This window comes from Diorhabda carinulata, chromosome 6, assembly GCF_026250575.1.
Source record: "Diorhabda carinulata isolate Delta chromosome 6, icDioCari1.1, whole genome shotgun sequence".
NCBI classification, from domain to species: Eukaryota; Metazoa; Arthropoda; class Insecta; order Coleoptera; family Chrysomelidae; genus Diorhabda; species Diorhabda carinulata.
In genome coordinates this window covers 15,621,725-15,643,530 of record NC_079465.1, presented here as the reverse complement: position 1 = coordinate 15,643,530, position 21,806 = coordinate 15,621,725, and the positions used below count along the sequence as shown (strand labels likewise).

Sequence of the window (21,806 nt, the reverse complement as noted above, 5' to 3'; positions counted from 1 at the left end):
AAAATTGTTGTTGAAAGGTGATGGTAAAAAATCAAAAACTGTTTTACAATGAAGTATTCCATCAAATCGATTCAGTAGAAAAGGGACAAACAAAAAATATATTTCATTTCAAGAAATAAAATTTCATCCATTATGTTAGAAACACTTTTCCGAAATCATTATAAAAAATTAATTCCATACAATTGTTGTATAAAACATTTCCATCTATCTCTGTAACAAATTTAAAGAGACGTCAATTCATAGTGAAAAACTCGGTATATATTTTGAAAATTTATTTTATTGTGTATATTAAAGATAGTTAATTCAGTAAATATTTTTTTCTCCAACCATCAAAATTGACATTTTTGTACTATTTTCAGGTGCAAAAGCCATCAATTCCCTTACCGTACAAAAATTTGCTCGTTGCTTAGCAACACTTTTAATCCTAGGGTTAAAAACGCTACTTTCAATCCTAGGACTAAAAGTACTACTAAACTACTACAAAAATTATATGATTAGTACGTCTACTGACTGAGAAAAAATAGTATATATCATACTGACTAAAATTTTGCATTCACTCGACTGCGCTGCGCTCCGCCTCGCAACTGCAAATATTGCTCGTAAAAAAATATGCATTTTTAATCCTTATAATATAATATACTATTTTCAAATGATCTCTCAAAATTATGAAAATCATGTTACAAAATTTTTTTTTAATTTTTCAGAGTGACATGAATCTGAATGATGACAAGAAGAAACCTTTAAGGGATATGCCAATGGAACAGAAGCGAGCTATGTTAAAAATGCAAAACAAAAAGAAAGGTCAACAAGACACAGGAAGCAAATTCAATGATCCCGAGGATTATTACAAATATCTTGATCAACATATTAATTCAGAATATTTACAATTGAACAAATTGATAAATTGTGTAGAAAGTTTAAGGGTAGCATTGACCAATAATCCACTTAGTTGGGTTGAAAAATTCATTGCTAAAGGGGGTGCTATAAAGATTGAACGAGTCTTGGATATAGCATTGAAAAAGTAAGTATATTTTTTGGAAGATAATTGATTTTTTGCCGGACTTATGGTAGTAAAGAAAATATGAAGGCGTAGATAAAAATCAAATGAAAGAATATCCAAAGGTATAGCCAAAATTCAGCTTTGCGAAATTCTCACCAAATTTTTTACAATGAGTCAGTGGTCGATATATGTTAAGATTGTTTTTAACAAAGATTAAACTAATTTAATTTAATGTAAACTAAATGACTTTTTTTATATAACCATATTTGCTATTCTCAAAAACACAATACGACTGGAGGCACATAACCTACAGAAAAAAAAACAATAAAGTAGCCTAAATAATGTTAAACTCAGCAACAAAGAAAATGATTCTTACAAACGAAGAAGCATTTGAAATGATAGGAATTTACCTTGAATGTATGAGAAATGCAACTGTTGGGGCTAGGGTATATCCCATACAATATCCCCAAAGACGTCATCCCGGTAGCAGAGTTTTTCGTCGACTCATACATTGTTTAAGAACGACTGGAAATGTAAATCTTCCTGTATCTATAAGACGCGGCAGAGGTCGTTCAGAGGAAAACACAATAAATGTTTTCTTCTAGAAGATATATAGCAACTCGTAGGTCTATTGTTGTTTCAGCACGATGGGTGTCCGGCGCATTTCTCCAGACAAGTTAGAGAATTTTTAAATAATGCTTCCATGATAGGAGGATAGAACATGGAGGCCTATTTTTTTGGTCAGCCAGATCACCAGACTAGATTTCTATCTCTGGGGCCGGATTAAAGACCTTGTTTGTGCAATTAGACCCAATACTAGAGATAACATGATCGAGATAATACGAATCGCCATTCAGAGTATTACGAGAGAAGAAATTGAGACTGCTGTTCAATCTACTCTTCAAAGAATAAACGCTTGTATCGAAAATGATGGGAGACAATTTGAACATTTAGGTCGTCACTAGCGAGGTACCTTAAGTCCATAACGCAGTTTCCCGGTGACAGCATAAGTAATATTGACATAATAATTGGAAATATTATTAATAGAACAAGGAAAGACAATTTTGAGGAGTCAAAAAATGTTAAAATCCGTTCAGTCAACCCGGAATAATTTATGTTTAAAGGAAAATGCTTAAAATTTACACATTTCTTAGGGTTTGTCGTAATATGAAAAATATATCGACATGCGGTTTTAGCTATTCTGTTGCTAATTTGGTCTACTTTTATATTCCTTAATTAAAACTGCATGTTTCCATTTAACATTTTTCAAGGATAACTAGATTTAAAAAAAAAACAAATAAATAGTGCCCTCTAGCGTATACATTACTCATTAGGTAGTTTCGGAATTATAACTCTTACATTGGTTAGGTCTCCTCAAACAGACTAAGTTTGCATAGATAGGTTAAGTAGAAATGGACTTACAGGCGTTTTTTCATAATGACGTTCCCGCTTCCCCCCACCTCTTATTTAAAGAGATAGACTTAAACTTGTAAAATCAAATATATACGATAATCATAGTTTAAATGCATCTTAGTTAGTCAAAATTTGTAAATTATTCAATTTATTATTTTTTGGTATTTAATTACGCCCTCTAGCGGTGGACCTACAACTCTGTGAATAATTTCCAGGTTTTTAACGAGGTCACTTTTATTATAATTTTTTCTCGAAACTGTACTATAAACGGTTCCCGAGTTATGGTCGAGAGTTATTCTTATTGGGACACCCGTTACATCAAAGAAAAAAATCAACAATATTCCATTTAGCTACACGAGAAGCTATGTCGCCACACAAGTGATAGTCCAGATTTGCCATTGCCTGTCTATGCTTCGTTGACTAGAGAAGACATTCGATAGTGTCGAACACTATCGAATGCAGTTCATCAAAAAACTTGACAGATCAAAAAAACATTGGATGCATTTAAAACTTATATTTGAATCAAACATCACCACTAAGATGATAATATGTCCAATACAATAAGAATTATTGAATATGTATCCACTCCTGTTTAACTTATATTCGAAGGCTCTTTTCCAGAAAGCTCTAACTTAATCTAACCTGGAGATTGAAATTAAGATTAATGGAGTGTGGATTAACAAGATTACTAAGAACACTCAATGGTTACTAAAGACGATACATAGTTATTGAAGTTTTATATAAATAAATTTTAGTTTTAATTTAACTAGTTACTTAGTAGTTAATGAGGTAACCCAGTCATTGTCAAAGGTACAATTTGAGTTTTTTTAACTTTTTAATACTTTTAATTCGAGATTTACTACTTTTTCTAATCATTACCGCTTGTGGACATCGCTTTCATTAACAATTTTGTCCTGTCGTTTCAATTGCGCTTTCTCTAAACGTCGTTTTCTTTGTGTAGTAGTTTCTTTTGTGATAATGTTGTTCTCACGGTTCATCCTCTCAGAGGTCCATTGTAGAGGGATAAGGGCTTCATTACAACAGGATTCGCCCTGGCACCCTGAAGCGCAACGTTAGCAATATGAAATGTTTCTACGCCTTCATACCATTCAGGCCTCCGCACGTGCTGACCTTGGCATTGGCTCATCCATCTAATCAGTAGTCAGGCATAATCCACATTCATAACAAAAAAACGAATTTTTTTCTCAAAATTTGTTGGAGTTGCATATTCACGCTCACCGAGATAATCGTCGAGACGAATCAAATGAGCCTAAAGCCGATGGTGTTGCGCCGTTCATTTAATTGCGGAGTTCCTATGGTCGTATTCTCCATCATCAGACTCTGGTTACCATCTAGTAACAATGTAATCGTCAAATAGAATCAATTGAGCCTAAAGTCGTTTCTTTCTTGTTGAAAAAAAAACTTTTCTATTTTAATTTTAGTCCTATTTTGATATTCATGTTATAGGTGATCTATTGAATAATATAAGTATGCATATTGTCAGTGTCAATATTATATTTTGATAAAAACTAAAAGAAGTCGAATTGTCAATTTTTTTTCTTTGTTTCAAAAATTATTAAAAAAACTAATTTTGAAACAGAAGAGACCTAAAATCATGAATATTTAGAAGCATAAACGTATCAAAAGAAATTAAAGAAAAGTAATACCAGTATCTTCACTTGTTGTATGGAAGTGAATGCAAAGGACCTTAGTTAAGTAAAACTAACCTCAAACTTTTCAGTCATCTATTAAATATAATCTGAAGTGAGTTATTTCTGAAAAACGAGGGTTGGTGCTAAATCGGTAAGGGGGAGGTATATATTTCAATTAATCTGATTTGAGTAAAATTAAATGGGGCGTAGGATTAAATTAGCTACATTGGCGACAATGAATTCACATTATCTTATATTTAATTCAAAAAGGAACGCTTTATAAATGACGTACCTTTTATGTTAAATATTGTGTCAATTCAGTTTAGATTATATATATATATATATATATATATTCAATTGAAATTGAATAAACAGTTTAGTTCATTAAGAGTTATATAAAACAATATTTTTTTTTATAGTAGGGACATTCGACTGCAGACGGAGTGTTTACGCTGTTTTGAAAAAATTATGAACAATACTACGGGTCTCAAAGCATTTTACAAATTTTCTAAAGCCCACCTAACTGTTGCCAAATGTTTGGACCATGAAGTACCTACTGTGATGATACAAGCCTTAAAGGTAATAAAATGTTTATTCTTTATATTTTATTTTTGATAAAAACACATCACCATCTCAAAATTGGACATAATTACTGTAGGTTCGAGATTATTGCTCTACTCCATCCTAAAGCCACACACGAAATACGAGTTCTCTTCAGCAACCTAAAGCCGATAATAACATTCGAGTCAGTCGGGAGTAAAACGTAGACGGTAAAGATCACGCAACTAAGACGGCTTCCACGGTGGTCAAGATGGTCTCCCGCTCATTTAGCGTATAAACCACATACACGAATATTTTTACTATCAACCTTAGTTCTCTTATTTACATTGTACATAAGTAAAGTGTTTTCATTGTTTAAATTCTGTTTTCTTTCTAACCGGCGTGTTAAGAAGGAAAACACCCTAGACAACCAAGAAATCCCTACATTACTAAAGATACTACAATCCTTTCTAATTTTTTTAATCATTTAAAATGTTTCTATTTTCAATTTGATTTTTTTTGGTATATTTTTGTCAATAGGAAACATAAATCTAAAGAAGTAAACCCAACACAGCAGTAAAAAAACCGGCACTTTCATTTGGTTTTATAATTTTGTTAAATATATTTTCTTTTTAATTTATTGGTAAGAATTGGTTGGTTAAAGGTTATTTAAACAAAATCTCCCAAAAGTGAATAATTTTTATTGATTATTATCTCAATATCTCAAGAAATCGATCGTACATAACTGTTGTTGCCCTTGGTCTCTCATTGCGGCCCTCTTATTGTAGCTACCAGTCTCCCAGAGACTCGAGTGCATCGTGAATGGCAGACTTTGCTACCCCAATGTACCCTAAGCTATGGCCTTCTCTGGCCAAGGCATCAGCTCGGGCTATGTCAACATTGGAAAGATCCATTATTCTGGACCAGAATAAAAAACAAACAAACAAAATAAATCAAATCAGAGTTTTATCTAAAGTTTTCTAATCCTGAAGGGATTAGTTCAAAGGATATAGACTCTATATTCTCTGTAATAACTAAAATACCCACAAATACATTGCTGAATATAAGCTTTTAATAAGAAAAATATGAAGTGCCCGGTTTTTTTTATGTTGAGTGTATATTCAATATTTTAAATTATCTATTTAATTTTAAATATTTACAGATTCTTGCTCCGATATGTGTTCTAAACGAAGACACAAGTGGCGAAGAAGAAGGAGTAAAAAAGGTATTGAGGGCTATAACTGAAGTCGGTGAAATTCAATCCAGGGAAAGGTTTTTACCCGTTGTCCTCGGTATTACCAGAAGTGATAATATAGATTTACAGGTGAGCTTCAGAATTTTAAACATGAAATTTTTCATTTCATTCTTATTTATTATTCAAGTATATAAGTCCATAACACATTCACAGCATATCAAAATTATATTTTTCTTTAATTTCTTATTTCTTAAAGAATATACAGAAATACCTCAAAAAGAATCTATAAAAGCTGTAGAACTCACACTTGCAACAACATATTTCAAGATTTTATAATCTGAAACACCTCCTGGACTTTTTTTTTTAAAATTACGAATTAAAACAATTTTGCAAACGAATGCGCTGCACTAATTCTAATAGATTCACTCTAGGTACTATTAAATACAGTTATTAAAAAAAATAATGTATTTATATTCGTGTCGAATTACTAGGATTTTATTTACTCGCAATATAAAAGAAGCAGTGATCTTCAATAGAATAAGCTGATTACCCGGCGGTTTGGTTATTTAAGCGGCGTTTGTGACAGTATCAAAATCAACTTTCATACTATAAATATACTGATTTGATTTGATTTGATCTATGTACGTATTATCATCATACCGTTTAATGTCTTAGATTATATCTAGCGCCTAGGGCGCCTACATATCTCTTTATTGGGGTGGATTACTCCCCTTTTTATTTTGTTATAGTTTTTTGTTGGTTCTAGCTTCGTTTGTTAGCTTCCTCCAATCTTTTCTGTTTTTGCATTTGGCTATTTCTAGCTGTCTTCTTCAATTTGATTCTGCCTTTTGACCATAGAGGTAACCATTGTGTTATCCATTTCTGTAGGTTACCTTTTCATGATGTGCCCTGTCCAATTTAGTCTTTGTGCTTTTACGTACCTTATTATATTTTCTCCTCCTAGTTCTTTTTCTATTTCTTTATTTTTCTTCAATCTTCTTTCTCCATCTCCTGTAATATGAGGTCCGATTTACGACAGTTAGTTTCAATGGCGTATGCAATCATTGGTCCTTTTATTGTTTTGTATATTTTTATTTTGTTCTTTTTACTGATATTGTTACTTTTGAAAAACTTTTTATTTTTTCGAAATGTTCGATATCCTTTTTGAATTCTGTCTCTCTCTCTTATTCTTTCTTTAGAAGTGTGTCCTATTCCTAGATAATTGAACGAGGACACAGTTTCAAATACGTATTTCAGTGTCCTTTGGTGGTCCATTCCTTTTTCGTCTTGTTTTGCTATATTCATGTATTTGGTTTTCTCTTGATTTATTTCTAGACCGACTTTTCCTGCTTCTGTTTCCAATTTGTTGATTGCCTTTAGTTCTTCTCTTATATTAGCCAATATTTTTATATCGACTGCGTATGCTACTACTGCTTGTATTTGGTTTTTTATAATCTTTCCATTATTTAATTTTGCTTTTCTCATTACGTTCTCTAAAATAATATAAAACATGGTTGGAGAGATCGAGTCACCTTGTTTGACTCCTTTGTTTATTTTTATTTCTTCTGTACTTTCGCTTTCGTGTTTTGTAATATAACTTTTATCAATATCTTTAATTTTCTGAACCCCTTTAATATTTTTCCATGTTGTCGTTTACTTTTAGGTATAGGGATACCGATACAAATCGAATTGGCTTCAAAAGATACAGCGGAAAATGCTAGAAAATAAAGGGTGTTTATTTGAAGTTAGCAGCTTACAAATTATTTAAGTGGTATATGTTAGTGGCTAAGCTCTTTCAAACAACACTAAGTTTATGAAAATCGACTAAGCAGAATCAGACTTAAGACATTTTTTCATAAAAGAGTTCCCACTCTCTCCCACTTCTTATTCGAAGAGATAAACTAAACCTTGTGAAATGAAAAAAGTATAAAATTTGTTGAAGAATCCGATTATCGGATATAAGTAAATTGCCACTTAATTGGGTAAAATTGAAAAAAATTGCATATATTTAAATACGCCCACTAGTGGTGGACCTAAAATTCTGAAAATAATTTTCACGTCTTATTCGGAGTCACTTTTGTAATATATTGTTTTCTCTCGAAGCAGTGATATAGTTTCCTGAGCCGTTTTAGTTGCCCACCCGGTATATGCATGGAATGTTGAGCTTGGCATCGCATCTCCACACAGCTTAATGCAAATTATGTTTTATCTATGTTCTCGGAATTTCACTGGTGGTGCGTACGATCCTCAATAGTGTAAATAATAAGCCCTTGATTGCTAAAAATTAACAAAGTTCCACGTAATGGTGAAGAATTATATGGTATGATCACTAAGATAACGACCTGATTCTAGATCTGAATATGATTTAACAAAAAGAATGAAATGATTGATTCTCGGTGGCCCAAAACAATTATTTTAAACTAACTACGCATTTCCGAATAATAATATGTATTCCTGTTTTGTTTTGGTTTTTTTTATTAATAATCAATTGCGACTATTTTTGACACCATAACTAATATTTTATACATTTTTTGCTTGTACACTTTTTTATATAAAAACTAGTTTTTGGTTTTCCAGTAAACTATCAATAATATAGTGTTAGCGAAATTGTCATTAAAAACCAAGTCGATTCCGAAAGTAACATTTACAATTTAAAAACGTGGTAAATTTTAAAATGTGTTGTTAGATAATGTGTATTATGTTAAATTAGTTAATAATTAGTGAAAATAAACATTTTGCAAATGATACAATTGAACTTATTGTTGATGTGAAAAGTAATTAACAACTACAACAAATCTTGCTTGGATAAAACTTATTTCTGTATTACTAAATTTTTATTAAATTTGATGATATCTCAATGGTTTTTGGTTTCTCAACAAACTATGTTTAAAATATTGAAATTATTGTTTAGAAATATTTTAGAAAGTGTAGTTTGAGAAATAAAATCGTGATTTGTTTTAAAGTGTGTGCACAGGAATTTTTCCAACTAGTGATTTTGGCTGATTGTTGATATTCGTTAATATAAATATGGAAAATGAAGTTTGGCGTATGGACAAAAAGGAAGCTAATGAAATGTGTGGTAATAATTGAAAATAATAGTTCTGTTTCCATTTAAACAATTTTTTCATAATAATAGTTAACAATTAGAATAAAAATAATCTACATAAAATCGAATGTGAAATATCTTAGTTACCTAATGATATATTAAATTATAGCGATTTTCAGCAATTATCTTGCTGAATTTTAACAAATATCCCAACTCAAATTTTTTGACTGTTTGTTATGCTAGTTTTATTCTGTAAATTGTTTTATATATTTTTCTTCCACTGTTTTGTTACGTATCAATCAATAATTCATCCTTTTCACTTTAATCTTCCTTCTTCTTGGCAATTTTATCAATTCCTTGAGATTTTATTTTCTGCTTCTTTTATTATGTTTTTCAATTTCTGTGACAAAGTCCTTCATATTCGATTATTAAACGAGATATTGAAAAGTTATACAAGGTGTTCCGGGACTTGATACAAAAATTCGGGAGTGAGTAGATGACGCGAAAATAACGTTGTGACTTAATACGACCACTCGTTTCTGAGTTATAGTCTTTTAAAGTTCCGAAATCAGAACATATATTTAAACATATTTTCTTAATTATACATTCTAACATAACGAATTAATAATGGATGATTTCGTATGTCCATATAGTGTGTTTGATGGAATAAATGATTCCACATTATTTTCTGAAGACCAGGGGCGGCTCATGCCCAATGTTTAACAATCCGTAACTTTTACAGGGACAACCTTTACAATATAAAGATAGCAAAAATGAATTTTTCAATCGATTTTTTAACAAAAAGGTACTCTGCTTAACTCGATAAAATTTGTGGTTTACGAGATATGTAGTTTATTAGATCGTTGTACATGCCAAGGCAACCATTCACCATAAAGAGATATACTGAAGTAAATTATCATAAATTTTAATTATTTATTGACAATACTCACAGGAGTCGAATACTGTCGAAGATCATTTACTAGCAAACTTGAAGGAGATTAATAATTAAAATATAAAAAATAACATTTTTCCTAATAGGTGGATTGGTCGTAAAGGTCCATTCAAATGGCCACCATGTTCCCCTGAATTAAATACAATGAATTCAATTTTTTGGGGATATCTTAAAAGCTTTGTATATGCAATATCGGTAAACACTGAGAACAAAATGATCGATAAAATAAACTTCCAATGTGACGCTATAAGGTAGAATCTTGAAATGCTGTTCCATGTTCATAGAAACATCCTCCGTAGACTCCGGAAGTGTATAGAAGTGTAAGGTGCCCATTTTGAATGGGTTATTACGTATGTCCATGTAGTGTGGTTGACGGAATACATAATTATACACTACTATCTGAAAGCCAGAAGCTGCTCATGCTCAATGGTTAACAATCCGTAACTTTTACAGGGACAATCTGTACAATCTAAAGATGAATTTTTCAATCGATTTTCAACAAAAAATTTCTTTTCGTTTGACTCGATCAAATTATGTAGATTTTTTAGATCGTTGTACATGCCAAAAAAACCGTTCGTCATAAAGAGACATTCTGAAGAAAATTAACATATATTGTAATTATTTATTGAAAATACTAACAGGAGTTACCAAAACACAATCAAGTATTTTTTGAAGAACTAATGAATAAATAAATAAGTAAACATTTGTATACATAATGATATAAGGAATAACTTGAAAGAGATTAATAATTGAAATTTAAAAATAACATTTTTCCTAATATGTGGATTGGTCGGGAGGTCCATTTGCATGGCCACCACGTTTCCCTGAATTAAATACAATGGATTCATTTTCTTGGTATATGCAACACTGGTAAACACAAGGAACGAAACTAAGTTAGAATTTATGGAACCGTTGGTAATATTCATACTCTTTTTTTTCAATTTAATTGCAAATTTACAATCTACTCAAAAAAATACAGAGTTATATGTAAATTATATGGTTTCTTGCTAAATGACTTAAGGCGGGCACCTTCCACTGATGGGTCTCCCTAGATTACTCTATGAGGTCTACTGGCCAGCGTCTTTTCAATTCTCTGTTCCATTGGATCAGTGTGAAGCTTGGATATTAGTGTATTTTGGTGGTTTTCGTTGCGGTTTTTGTTTCTTATCGCTGATGTCTGAATAACTTCATTGATGGTTGGAATACCGAGGTCTGTGTGTAATGTGTGGTTGTTTATACACCAAGAAACATTAGCTATTATGCGAAGTATTTTAGATTGAAAAGTTTACAGTATCTTGGTGTTCGATGGTTTACTGCAACCCCATAACTCGCAATATGTCCATATTGGTTTTAGGATGATTTTGTACATTAGTATCTAATTTTCCATTGTTAACTACCGATTAGCCAGTTCATATTTTGAAGTTTTAGCTTTAGTTGTGTTTTTTAAGCTTGTATGTTTTCTTCCAAGTTAACTTTTGCTCCAAGTGTAGTCCAAGTTATATCAAACAAGTCAGTTTGCTTTTTGAATGTATTATGGTTATCACAAAAAAGAAATTATATTTGTTACTTGTTTTACCTTTTGATAGTCCTACTGGAAGTAAGTTGGAATTTCTGGAAGCGTTGGCGATATACATCAATACTCACAATTACACTGTCTGACGTGCGTTTCGATAAGCAAGTTATCGTCTTCAGATACTGGAGGTAAACAGTTTACGTGACGCTATAGGGCAGAATCTTCATTCAAGTTCAAAGAAATATAATCCGTAGACTCATAAGTGTGTAGAAGTGCAAGGTACCCACTTAGAATATTTATTATAGTTATTATAGTTTTTGTTTATTGTTATTTGATGAGTTGTAGGCTAACCAATTACATTTTTCTATATTTAAATTTTTTCCTTAAGTAAGTAAAACTATTTCGACAGTATGCAGTTCAATTAGAAATGTTGGATTGTGTTTTAATACCTTCTGTGAGTATTTTCAATAAATATTTACAATTTATGATAATTTTCTTCAGAACGTCTCTTTATGGCGAACGGTTTCCTTGGCATGTACAACGATCTAAAAATCTACATATTTTCTAAGCCATAATTTAATCGAGTCAAACAAAATCAATTGGAAATTTCATTTTAGCTATCTTTAGATTGTACATGTTGTCCTTTTAGAAATTACAGATTGTTAACCATTGGGCATGAACCGCCCCTGGCCTTCAGATAGTAGTGAAGAATTATTTATTCCATGAAATATGGACATACGTAATCATCCATAAAAAATTCATGACGTTCGAATGTATAATTTAAAAAATATAATTAAATAAAGTTCTGAGAGCAAGTTGCTTATAAATCTAAAACTAAAAATTTATTTGAAACATTTTTTACCTAAGAATTCATCCTCATCAACAAAAGTCCAGCCGCAACATTCTTCGTTAATCTAATTTCGACAACATACATAATTGCTGCACCGTGGCACAAAAGTAGGAAAACCATGGGTCCAACTCTTTTTGGGGGAAGGTATTGAAACGATTCCCCTGTATTAGGTTTACGAGGGTGTACCCAAAAATAACCGGAATAATTTTTTAAATGCTATATATTTACAACCCAACCTTATCCCCTTCAAAATACTCTCCATTACAAGTAATACATTTGTCCCAGCGGTGCTTCCACTGTTCGAAACATTGTTTGAACTCATCTTTAGAGATGGCTGCAAGCTCCAGTCTCGTTCTTTTCTTGATGTCTTCAATATTTTCAAATCGTCGTCCTTTCATGCCCCTTTCCATGCGTGTAAACAAGAAAAAGTCGCACGGAGCCAGGTCAAGCGAGTAGGGTGCGTGGGGCAACGGAACCATATTATTTTCAACCAAAAACTGGCCAACAGTTATGGTTGAGTGTGCAGGTGCGTTGTCATGTGGAAGAACCAGTCATCTGTTTGCTGAACCGAGCTCCAAGATATTCCACTGATTTCAGACAGTTGATCAATTGTCTGTCGACGGTCTCTGCGCACAAGCTCTCGAATTCTTTCAACCTTTTCATCGATTCGGGCAGTTTGTCATCAATCGACATTTCGCCATTTTAAAACCGAGAAAACCACTCATACACTTGAGTTTTCCCCATAGCATCATCTTTGTAAGTACTTTTCAACTTTAAAGCAGTTTCAGCAGCGTTTTTACCGAGTAGAAAACAAAATTGCACAGCGGCACATTGTTCACTTAAATTTGCCATCATAATAAACGAAGCAGCAGTGAAACAGCACTAGCAAAAACGGTCACTAGTGCCGAACATAACCGGGCAGATCAACGGCTCGCGCGCACTGAACTGGCGACGAGTTGCGCTAGGCAGGCCCTAGCGGCAGAAATCAGTACTACAAAAGCTCCACCCATGGCAATGCTATTCCGGTTACTGTTGGGTACCCCCTCGTATATGTTTGATTTATTATGTTGAACAAAGCTTTATTGACAATGCAAATCTGAAGGCTTCGCACAGACTTTGAATAATGTTCACTTGCAGCCTCAATTATTTCCATGTCCCTTACTGTTAGATTGTGCTTAATCTAATGACCCAAGTACAGGCGCTCCAACTTCTACATTTTTTTCATCTTGAGTTATCCAAGATGGTCTTCTTTACTTGATTATTGAGGTGTATAATCTTATCACTTTTTCTGTATTTATTGTAATGAGCTTCTCCTTTAAAGACGATAAGGGAATATCGTATTGGAAGTCTTCGCGACAGGGCAGATATCGAAATGCTTCTTTAGATATTGCACTTTGTTTAAATGGTAAAATACTCGTAGCTCTGAATCCATTTGTCATATCAGCTACGGTTATAGATTTTCTAAGCTGCCGAGAATATGTCCTTAATCAAACGTCAGTTCAGATGCTGGTCACAACAGGTCAACCCAGAAGTGTTCAAGGGATATGAACAAAACCTTTTCTAGTGGCTGTAACAACAAATTGCGAAGGAAATGAAATAGAATATCAGTAACACTTTCCCTACAGGTTCATTCGTTGTTGTCGTGCTTCCTTTTGGACTGATACAAACTTTTGTTCCAAATAGCATGATATTTTAATAAGTGAAGTTATGGCGTAATCCCTTATATAAATTATTGAAAGAAAGCAGGTTCCCAATGTAATTAATACAAGCTACAATTGTCACATTCTCACCATGCTTTTGTGATACCCTATTAGTTAGCTTTAAATCTAGAACAGTCTGCTGGTGACATAGTGTAAGCCCGCGGCCTTTTTAATTCATGTTATAGATTCTATATGGCCAATATTTTCAATCTAACTGTTGTTAATTGACTTTTCGAAAGTAATCTTTTACTATTCGTCGATTTAATGTAGCAGAAACTATTGATTGTGCTTTTACGTGCATTTACTAATGCAAGAATACCAAACTTTTTTAATGACATCTTTATCTATTTTGCTTCAAAACAAACCTATGCGATAATGGGTTTTAACTAAATTAAGCAACTTCTTCGGACGGCTTTTGGGGTGAAAGGAAGTTTATTTTCGTTAGTTCAAATAAGTTTACGTTCAAGTTTGCTGGCTACAAAATCATTTTTAAAATTATTTCTCAACATACGCCGAGAAATGCCCGCTTTATATACTCATATAAGAGAGATCCTGTCTAAAAATCTGAAAGCTTCCTACATCAAACACTTCCGCAGTTAGCATGTGAACCTTTGCATTGATTTTTTTTCATCTATAAAAATAAAAAACGCACTTGAAATAAAATCTTCTTAAATGTTAGAAATTAATGAAACAAGCTTGTAACTAAAAAACTGAAAAATAATCCTCAAAAATTAGAAACCCAGAATTTCGCTTAAGTTGAAAAAGCAGCTACATTTTAAGTCACTACATTCGTACTTACCTTAATGTAGTTTTTATAATTCGATTTTTCGCATCAATACATCAAAACTTTCTAACTAAGTACTCGTATATAGAATTGCTGAGAATTGCCCACATTTTCTTTAGAATAGTGACAAAAGAAGATAGTTCCACAAATCTCTACTTGGAGAGAATCATCTATTGGAGAATTTTAAAAATGCTTTTCTGTGTGTTTTGTAAATTTGGAGATTATGCAGTTTCCATCCGAAGAGGCAAATACTACAAATATATCACTCACTCCCGTTTTGGTAGTTGGATTTCATGTGACGCAATAGTCAGCAGATAATGGAAAGCTCGATCCATTATAGATAAGACATTTGAATGTGGGCCTATTATTCGCTGGACCGCGGGACTTTTTTCAGTAAGCCTATTATGATAGCTATTATTCACGAAGATAACATTACAAAATGAACAAAGGGGCCTGTTGCTACTGTAAACAAATCAGTATAGCAATAGAACAATGCATTGCTATGAAATTTCACGTGAAACTTGAAAAAACTAATTAATTGAAAAAAGTGTATGGCAATGAATTATTACCGCGTTCACGTATTTTTGAAAACCTCAAGAGAAGTTAGATATAAGGGAAAGGAAAATCCACAGAAGGGGGTAAAAATGAGTAAAAATTATGACTGAGAAGAACAACTAACGAAATACGGAATTTATTTAGAAAATCAGAACTAAGCAAAATAATGAAATTCAAAAGAATGTTTTAGTATGTTGAAAATTCCATTATAATACATTATCAAATAATTGCTTTTATTAATTAGAAACATTTGAATTGTTTGGTGATTTTATCATAAATTTCAAATAAATATTCAGAATTTCTGACGGTCTCTTATCTATAATCATATTTACATATGAATTTTCAATTAATTTCCAAGCTTTCGTTGCTACATAAAATTATTATTAATTAACATAATAATAACACTTCTCATATTATCAGTATCATTTTTGGCATAGTTTTCAATTTAAATGTATTGTTTTGATTTTTGGTATTTGGCAGTATCGACTAGTTAACAAAATTTTTGTACTAAATTCATCATTAGTATATGCTCGATATGAAGAATTCTAATGGTGATACAATTTGTATCAATTTTGAATGGGACTTTTGGAGTAAAATGAGTATTTGTTTAAATAACGATGGGCTGGTTAAGAAGGTAAAAAACCACATCCATCAATAATATATTATCTACAGCAAGTCTTCATTAAAGTTCACTCGTTTTTCTATTCGATGTTCTAGCATTTCTTATGCGTTTCGGAAAATCCTCTGCTAACCACTGGTTGACAGCACATATGACGAAAAATTATGCGAAATTATATTATATTATATTATATATATAATATATATATAATATATATATATATATATATATATATATATATATATATATATATATATATATATAAATCTTTTACCACGTAAGTTCACTAATTTTTTGAAACAGTCAGTAAACTTTGAGGGCAAAATCTGGAAAATATGACGCATGCTTAATTAACTCAAAGCCTGCTTGAGATATTACAATAGCGGCCTTGTGATTAGGTGCGTTATCCTGATGTATATTGCGCGAATTTCTCCGCGGATTTTCTTTAATTGCATCACGTAATTTTGGAACTAAATTGGCATAACAAAAACTATAATAATGGCTCCCTATTGAATTTAATCCTCTGACGTTGACGTAAACTGTTTTAAGCGCGGATATTTAATCACCACACATTGCTCGACACAATCCATTTTGATATTGAGTTGTAACTCTCTCTTTAGATTGCGAGCTGTTACTGCAGAAATACTTGAATGCAAGGCAATGATCAATAATTGTTTTGTTCATATAGTAAATAGAGTACGTTCGCAAAAACTTTTTATGCGCGCTTCAGTGACAAGTCTTGAAAAGCTCTACACAAAGTTTTAGCTTGCAGTTTCAATCCATTTTATTATAATAGAGCTCGAACGACCATTTATTTACAAAACTTCGACTAAAGAAGGATTAACACCAACACAAATCAAAAACAGAAGGGAGGCTGTGGCTGTGGAGGTCCTGTAACGGTGATTTCTCAAACTACAGAAAACATAAATTTAGTGGAAGAAATTCGTCCGGCGTCTAAAAACAATAGAAACTGCCGCGCTGACAAAAGCAGTGTCAAGCAAAATATGAGTTTAGTTTAGAGCTTTGTCTCGGGAACCTAGAAATAGTAATTCCATCAATTGTAACGAATGGTGAAACTATGATGATATGATTCGACATCTAAAATAGATTCCAAGGGATGATATTGGAAAAGAGAGCATGTGTTAAAAAAGCAAAGGTGTTCTAGTAATTCAAACTCTAAATCACGAATTTTTTTCATGGCAACATAAGATTTGTGGGCAGGGGCGTTGTCCTCCAAAAACAAAACACCTTTGGATAGCTTCCCGCGTCTTTTCTCTTTAATTATTGTTCTACCCTTATGCAAAAAATCAATCATGATTACTCCAAGGTAATCCCAAAAAACTGAAGCAAGAACTTTTCCAGCAGATTTTTGGACATGAAACTTCTTAGTTCTTGGAGAACCAGAGTGTCGCCATTCCATCGATTGTTGCTTTATTTCTGGATCGTAGAAATGTACCCAAGTCTCATCAATAGTAACAATTCGGTTTAAGAAGTCTACATCGATTTCAAATCGAGCACAAATCGAATATGAGGCTTCTACCCTTGCACTCTTTTGGTCAACATTCAAACATTTGGGGATCCATTTTGCAGCAATTTTGCTCATGTCCAAATTGACGTGAACTATATGATGTACGCGTTCGTATGAAATATTCAGTGCTTGAGATATCCGTTTTAGCCCAATTCGACGGTCTGATAAAATCATGTCATGAACTGCATCGATATTTTCGGGGACTGACACAGAAATTGGCCTTCCCGATCGGTCATCATCTTCAATGGAAAATTTACCTCTTTTGAAGCTTGCAGTTCAATTTTTCACGGTCGCATACGAAGGCCATTGATCACAAAGGGTATTAAGCATATCTTCTTAAATCTGCTTACCTCTTAACCCTTTTAAATACAGGTACTTGATGAGGGCTCGATACTCCAATTTTCCGATTTTTACAATTTCGGTGGACATCTTTACACTGACACTTCTAGTAAGTTATTGTCCGTTGCTATGGTAACGCAATATTTTGTTTATGCATGGAACTGGTCTATGCTAACTAGATATCAATACATTATCGTAATCGGTTTTGCCTATTTTGGGGTGAAAGTAACAATTTAGTGCAACATGCGAAATCAAGCACGTTGCTTGTATTATTGATAAAAACAGTCCCGATAAGAAATTGCAAGATGTACCTGATATTTTCCATAAACCACTTATGATATTTTCTGAACGTAAATTTGACATGATTATATTAGCATTAGGGATGAGTCGATTTTCGATACCTATTCTGGATAACACTTATTCTCGGACATTGGTATTGGTATCGATACCGATACCAGTAAATGGACGAAAAAATTATTGTTTGTTTTGTATTTATTTGCGAAATTGCCTCATTTATCCCTGTATAGGCATAGATATGTTAAAATTGGCTTGTACGTTGTTCAAACAAATTATGAATATGTTTCTAGTAAGAAAAAATTTTTTACAAGGGGCTATTATTTATCGATGGTATCGTTATCGAGATTCGATTTTTTAGGTATCGATATCGAGAATCGAAAAATTTTGGTATCGACAGTTCTCTAATTAGCATCTTATTATGAAATATTAGTTAAAAAAAATAAACTTGAACCATTCATTGTGGCACTCCATTTGAATGATAGTGCCTGCTATGCGACTAAGGAAATGTTCTGAAGATGCGTACATTTTTCGCACGTAACCCTTCTACAACCGGCTCGGCTTGATCCTCAAGATTGTCCAAAGATATCTAACTAAAATAGTCATACCAATTCATTCATATATCCAAAAAAGAGCGATCATTTTCGAAACTCTTTATGTTTTAAATTGACAAGAATCTCTCACTATAATCTTGATTTGATGTCTTAGTCTTTCATTTAAATTAATCAGTTGCTTTTATAATCAGTGATTTTTTGAGAGCTATAGGATTTGATTTTGAGAAGAAAAACCACAAAAAATTTGAAAAAATTAATGAAACCTTTATTGGAATCGATAAAACGATCAGTATAATTTAATGTTTGAAGATGATTTCATACAATTGTTGACCGCGGCTCCCATGCGCTAAGTCCAATTTTGGCTCACTCTCCCCAACATATCGACCCGTATTTCACGAACAAATGCTTCAATATTGGCTTTCACTTCGTCAATCGTTGCTCGTTCATCCCTGTAGACATTAGCCTTAGCATGACCCCACAAGAAAGAGTCCAAATGCGTTAAATCACACGATCTAGGCGGTCAATTGAAGGGCCTCAAACGTGAGATGAACTGTTCACCGAAGGCAGCTCTCAATTTATTCCTTGTTTCGCGTACCGTGTGGAATGTGGCGCTGTCTTGTTTAAACCATATGTCAGGCATGTTCAATTCTTCCATTTTGGGCAAAAAAAATTATCAATCATCAATCGGTAGCGCTATCCATTCACAGTAACGTTCCGGTCATCGTCGCTTTTGAAGAAGTACGGCCCGATACCACCGGCCCATAATACACACCTAAAAGTGACTTTTTCGGGATGCATTGATAGCTCTTGCAATGTTTCTAGCTGGTCTTCACTCCAGATGCGACAATTTTGCTTGTTGACGTATCCAGTCAGCCAGAAAAAAGCATCGTCGCTGAACACAATTTTTAGATAAAAAAGTGTATCTTCCTCCAACTTTACCAGCGCCCATTCATCAAATGTTTGACGTTGTGGGAGATCGTGTGGCTTTAATTCTTGCACCAGCCGTTTTACACCCAAATCCTTTCGGAAAATTTTCAACGTAGTGAAGTAACAGAGGCTCAATTGCTGCGAACGGCGGCGAATCGACATTTCACGGTCATCAGTAACACTGCTGGATACAGCCGCCATATTTTCTTCGGTCCTCATTGTACGTTTGCGTGTTAGTGGTTTAATGTCCAATAGTGTAAACTGGCTTCGAATTTCAGTCACAAATTTCCGAATGGTTCCCTAAGTAGGTCGACCAATTTGCCCATAAATTAGAAGAAGTGCGCGATACACTCTCTTAACCGAGCATGAATTTTCATTGTAAAATTCAATAATTTGCAAACGTTGTTCGTTCATATGTCGATTTATGATGAAATTATAGACCAAACTGAACAAGTTTGACAATTACACAAGACACGATTCTCGCGTGATCTGTCAAAACCAGTGTTGCCAGCAAACAAATCACTCGTTAGTATTTGATATTAATATTTAAAGAAACCTATATCCATAATGTTTAATCATTTCTCAAGTGTCAAATACAAATACCTGTTAATACTGTTAATAATTATTATTACTAAATATATTAGACACAACCTGACAACATTGACTCGTTGTTGCTATTTTTATTTAGTCATTCCTGAACCTTCTAAGCTTAAAAGGTCTATTAGTCTTTGGCTTTGTCCGACTTCCGCGCTCAAACGAAAGAAAACTTAAAGTCTTATGGATTTTTTTTATTATTTATTATCAAACTTTAGATAATAGAAAATATGTTAAAAATTGAGGAAGTACAGAATGTTCTACAAAATAATGAATTAAAAGTTTAATTATGAAAAAGTTTTCTTCTAAATTATTCTTATATATCTATAAAGTTTCTTAAAAGAGTATACTATTTCTCATAGCAACCCAGTATACATAACATATTACATTTTTGAGAAGTGTTTGTCTTTTTACCTTCTGAGCAGATTACAAAATGCAGCTTCATGAAATGGATTTATTTTATATAGATAGATCTACCAACTATAAGATTGTAAGCCGCGTTCACGAATCATTGAGCTATCGAAGCTATTTTACATTTAAAACTTCATTTAGATATAAGCTCGTATAAATAATTTATTTGTAGTTTGGTCTACTATTTCTACTTTTTCTTGCTCATATCTTTTAGAATTTTGATTAGAATTAGAATGAAATAAACCTTATTCATCATATTTTCATATAATTAATTTCTGTTTAAAAGGATGTTTCAATATTTCAGACCTTAGGTTCATCAAATTTTGTTGACCCATCTTTTTTAATATCATCATGTAAAAACAAATTAAAAATTGAACCAGCTTGTACCAAAAACAAAAAATCTGTTTCGATTTTAGTAAGAACTTTCTAATTAGCCAAGAAATCGAAGCAATTAAAAATTCATAATTGTCATTGTGCAGATGTTAATTGCAATCAACAAATTTCTTGTATTCATCATAAATTTTGTTTAGAGAATTATCCAAATTATGTCCACACTTTCTTCATAGCTTGTCTTTAATTTGAAACCTTCTTGGAATCTATTAGAAAAACTAACTGTATACAACTTGGAACTTTTTCCCATGGTGCCTCTATTCGTAAAACTAAAATAAATTGAAGATAAATTGAAATATAAACGTTATGTGAAAGTTTTTGAAATTTTTCAGAGTATGTGTTTCCAACTTATCAACGCATTATTATCGGAAACAGAAGACTTCGAGTTTCGGATGCATTTAAGGAATGAAATTATACGAAACGGGCTATACGAAAAATTACGTAAGTATACTATATAATATTTGTAGAATATTTGTAGACCAATTTCTGTCACGGGTCAAAAAATTAAAAAATCTTTTTTTTGAGTACTATTGGTGCTAGAAAACTTACTATCACTATCATACTACCACAAATAATGTGATGTAAGTAGTTACTATTGCGGTAATTTTGTCAGTTTTTGAGTTATCATTCGAAAAGTGAAAAATAAAATTAGAATTAATTTCAAACGCTTATTAGTCTATAAACTATACCGAACTCACTTTTAGAATAAATTTGAATAAAACATCGCGATTAATATAATAAACTTCACATAAACTGGATTCCCATTCCACTTTTTTTGTGTTCCTTGTTAAAATCTGAACTGATCTGTATTAAAACACGACTAAGTATAATTGAGATGACTTTAGTTTGACAACAACCTGAATTTTTCGAAAATTTTTTCGGTCGGGTGATCTTTTATTTGGGGAGGGGGGAGAATCTTCATGAAGGCCTAGGGAAGTTGTTCCTAGTTG

General features: G+C 32.5%; 1 protein-coding gene across 3 annotated transcripts in view; it reads left to right on the top strand.

Annotated features, from left to right (window-relative positions):
- The window catches only part of LOC130895943 (protein diaphanous), a 145,045-nt gene that overhangs the window by 63,870 nt on the left and 59,369 nt on the right, over nt 1-21,806 (top strand). For all 3 annotated transcript variants that reach the window (XM_057803605.1, XM_057803604.1, XM_057803606.1), the window contains 4 exons: nt 705-1,021; nt 4,485-4,644; nt 5,768-5,929; nt 21,189-21,297. In XM_057803605.1, coding sequence (XP_057659588.1) covers nt 705-1,021; nt 4,485-4,644; nt 5,768-5,929; nt 21,189-21,297 — 748 coding nt within the window. The remainder of the gene's footprint in view (nt 1-704; nt 1,022-4,484; nt 4,645-5,767; nt 5,930-21,188; nt 21,298-21,806) is intronic.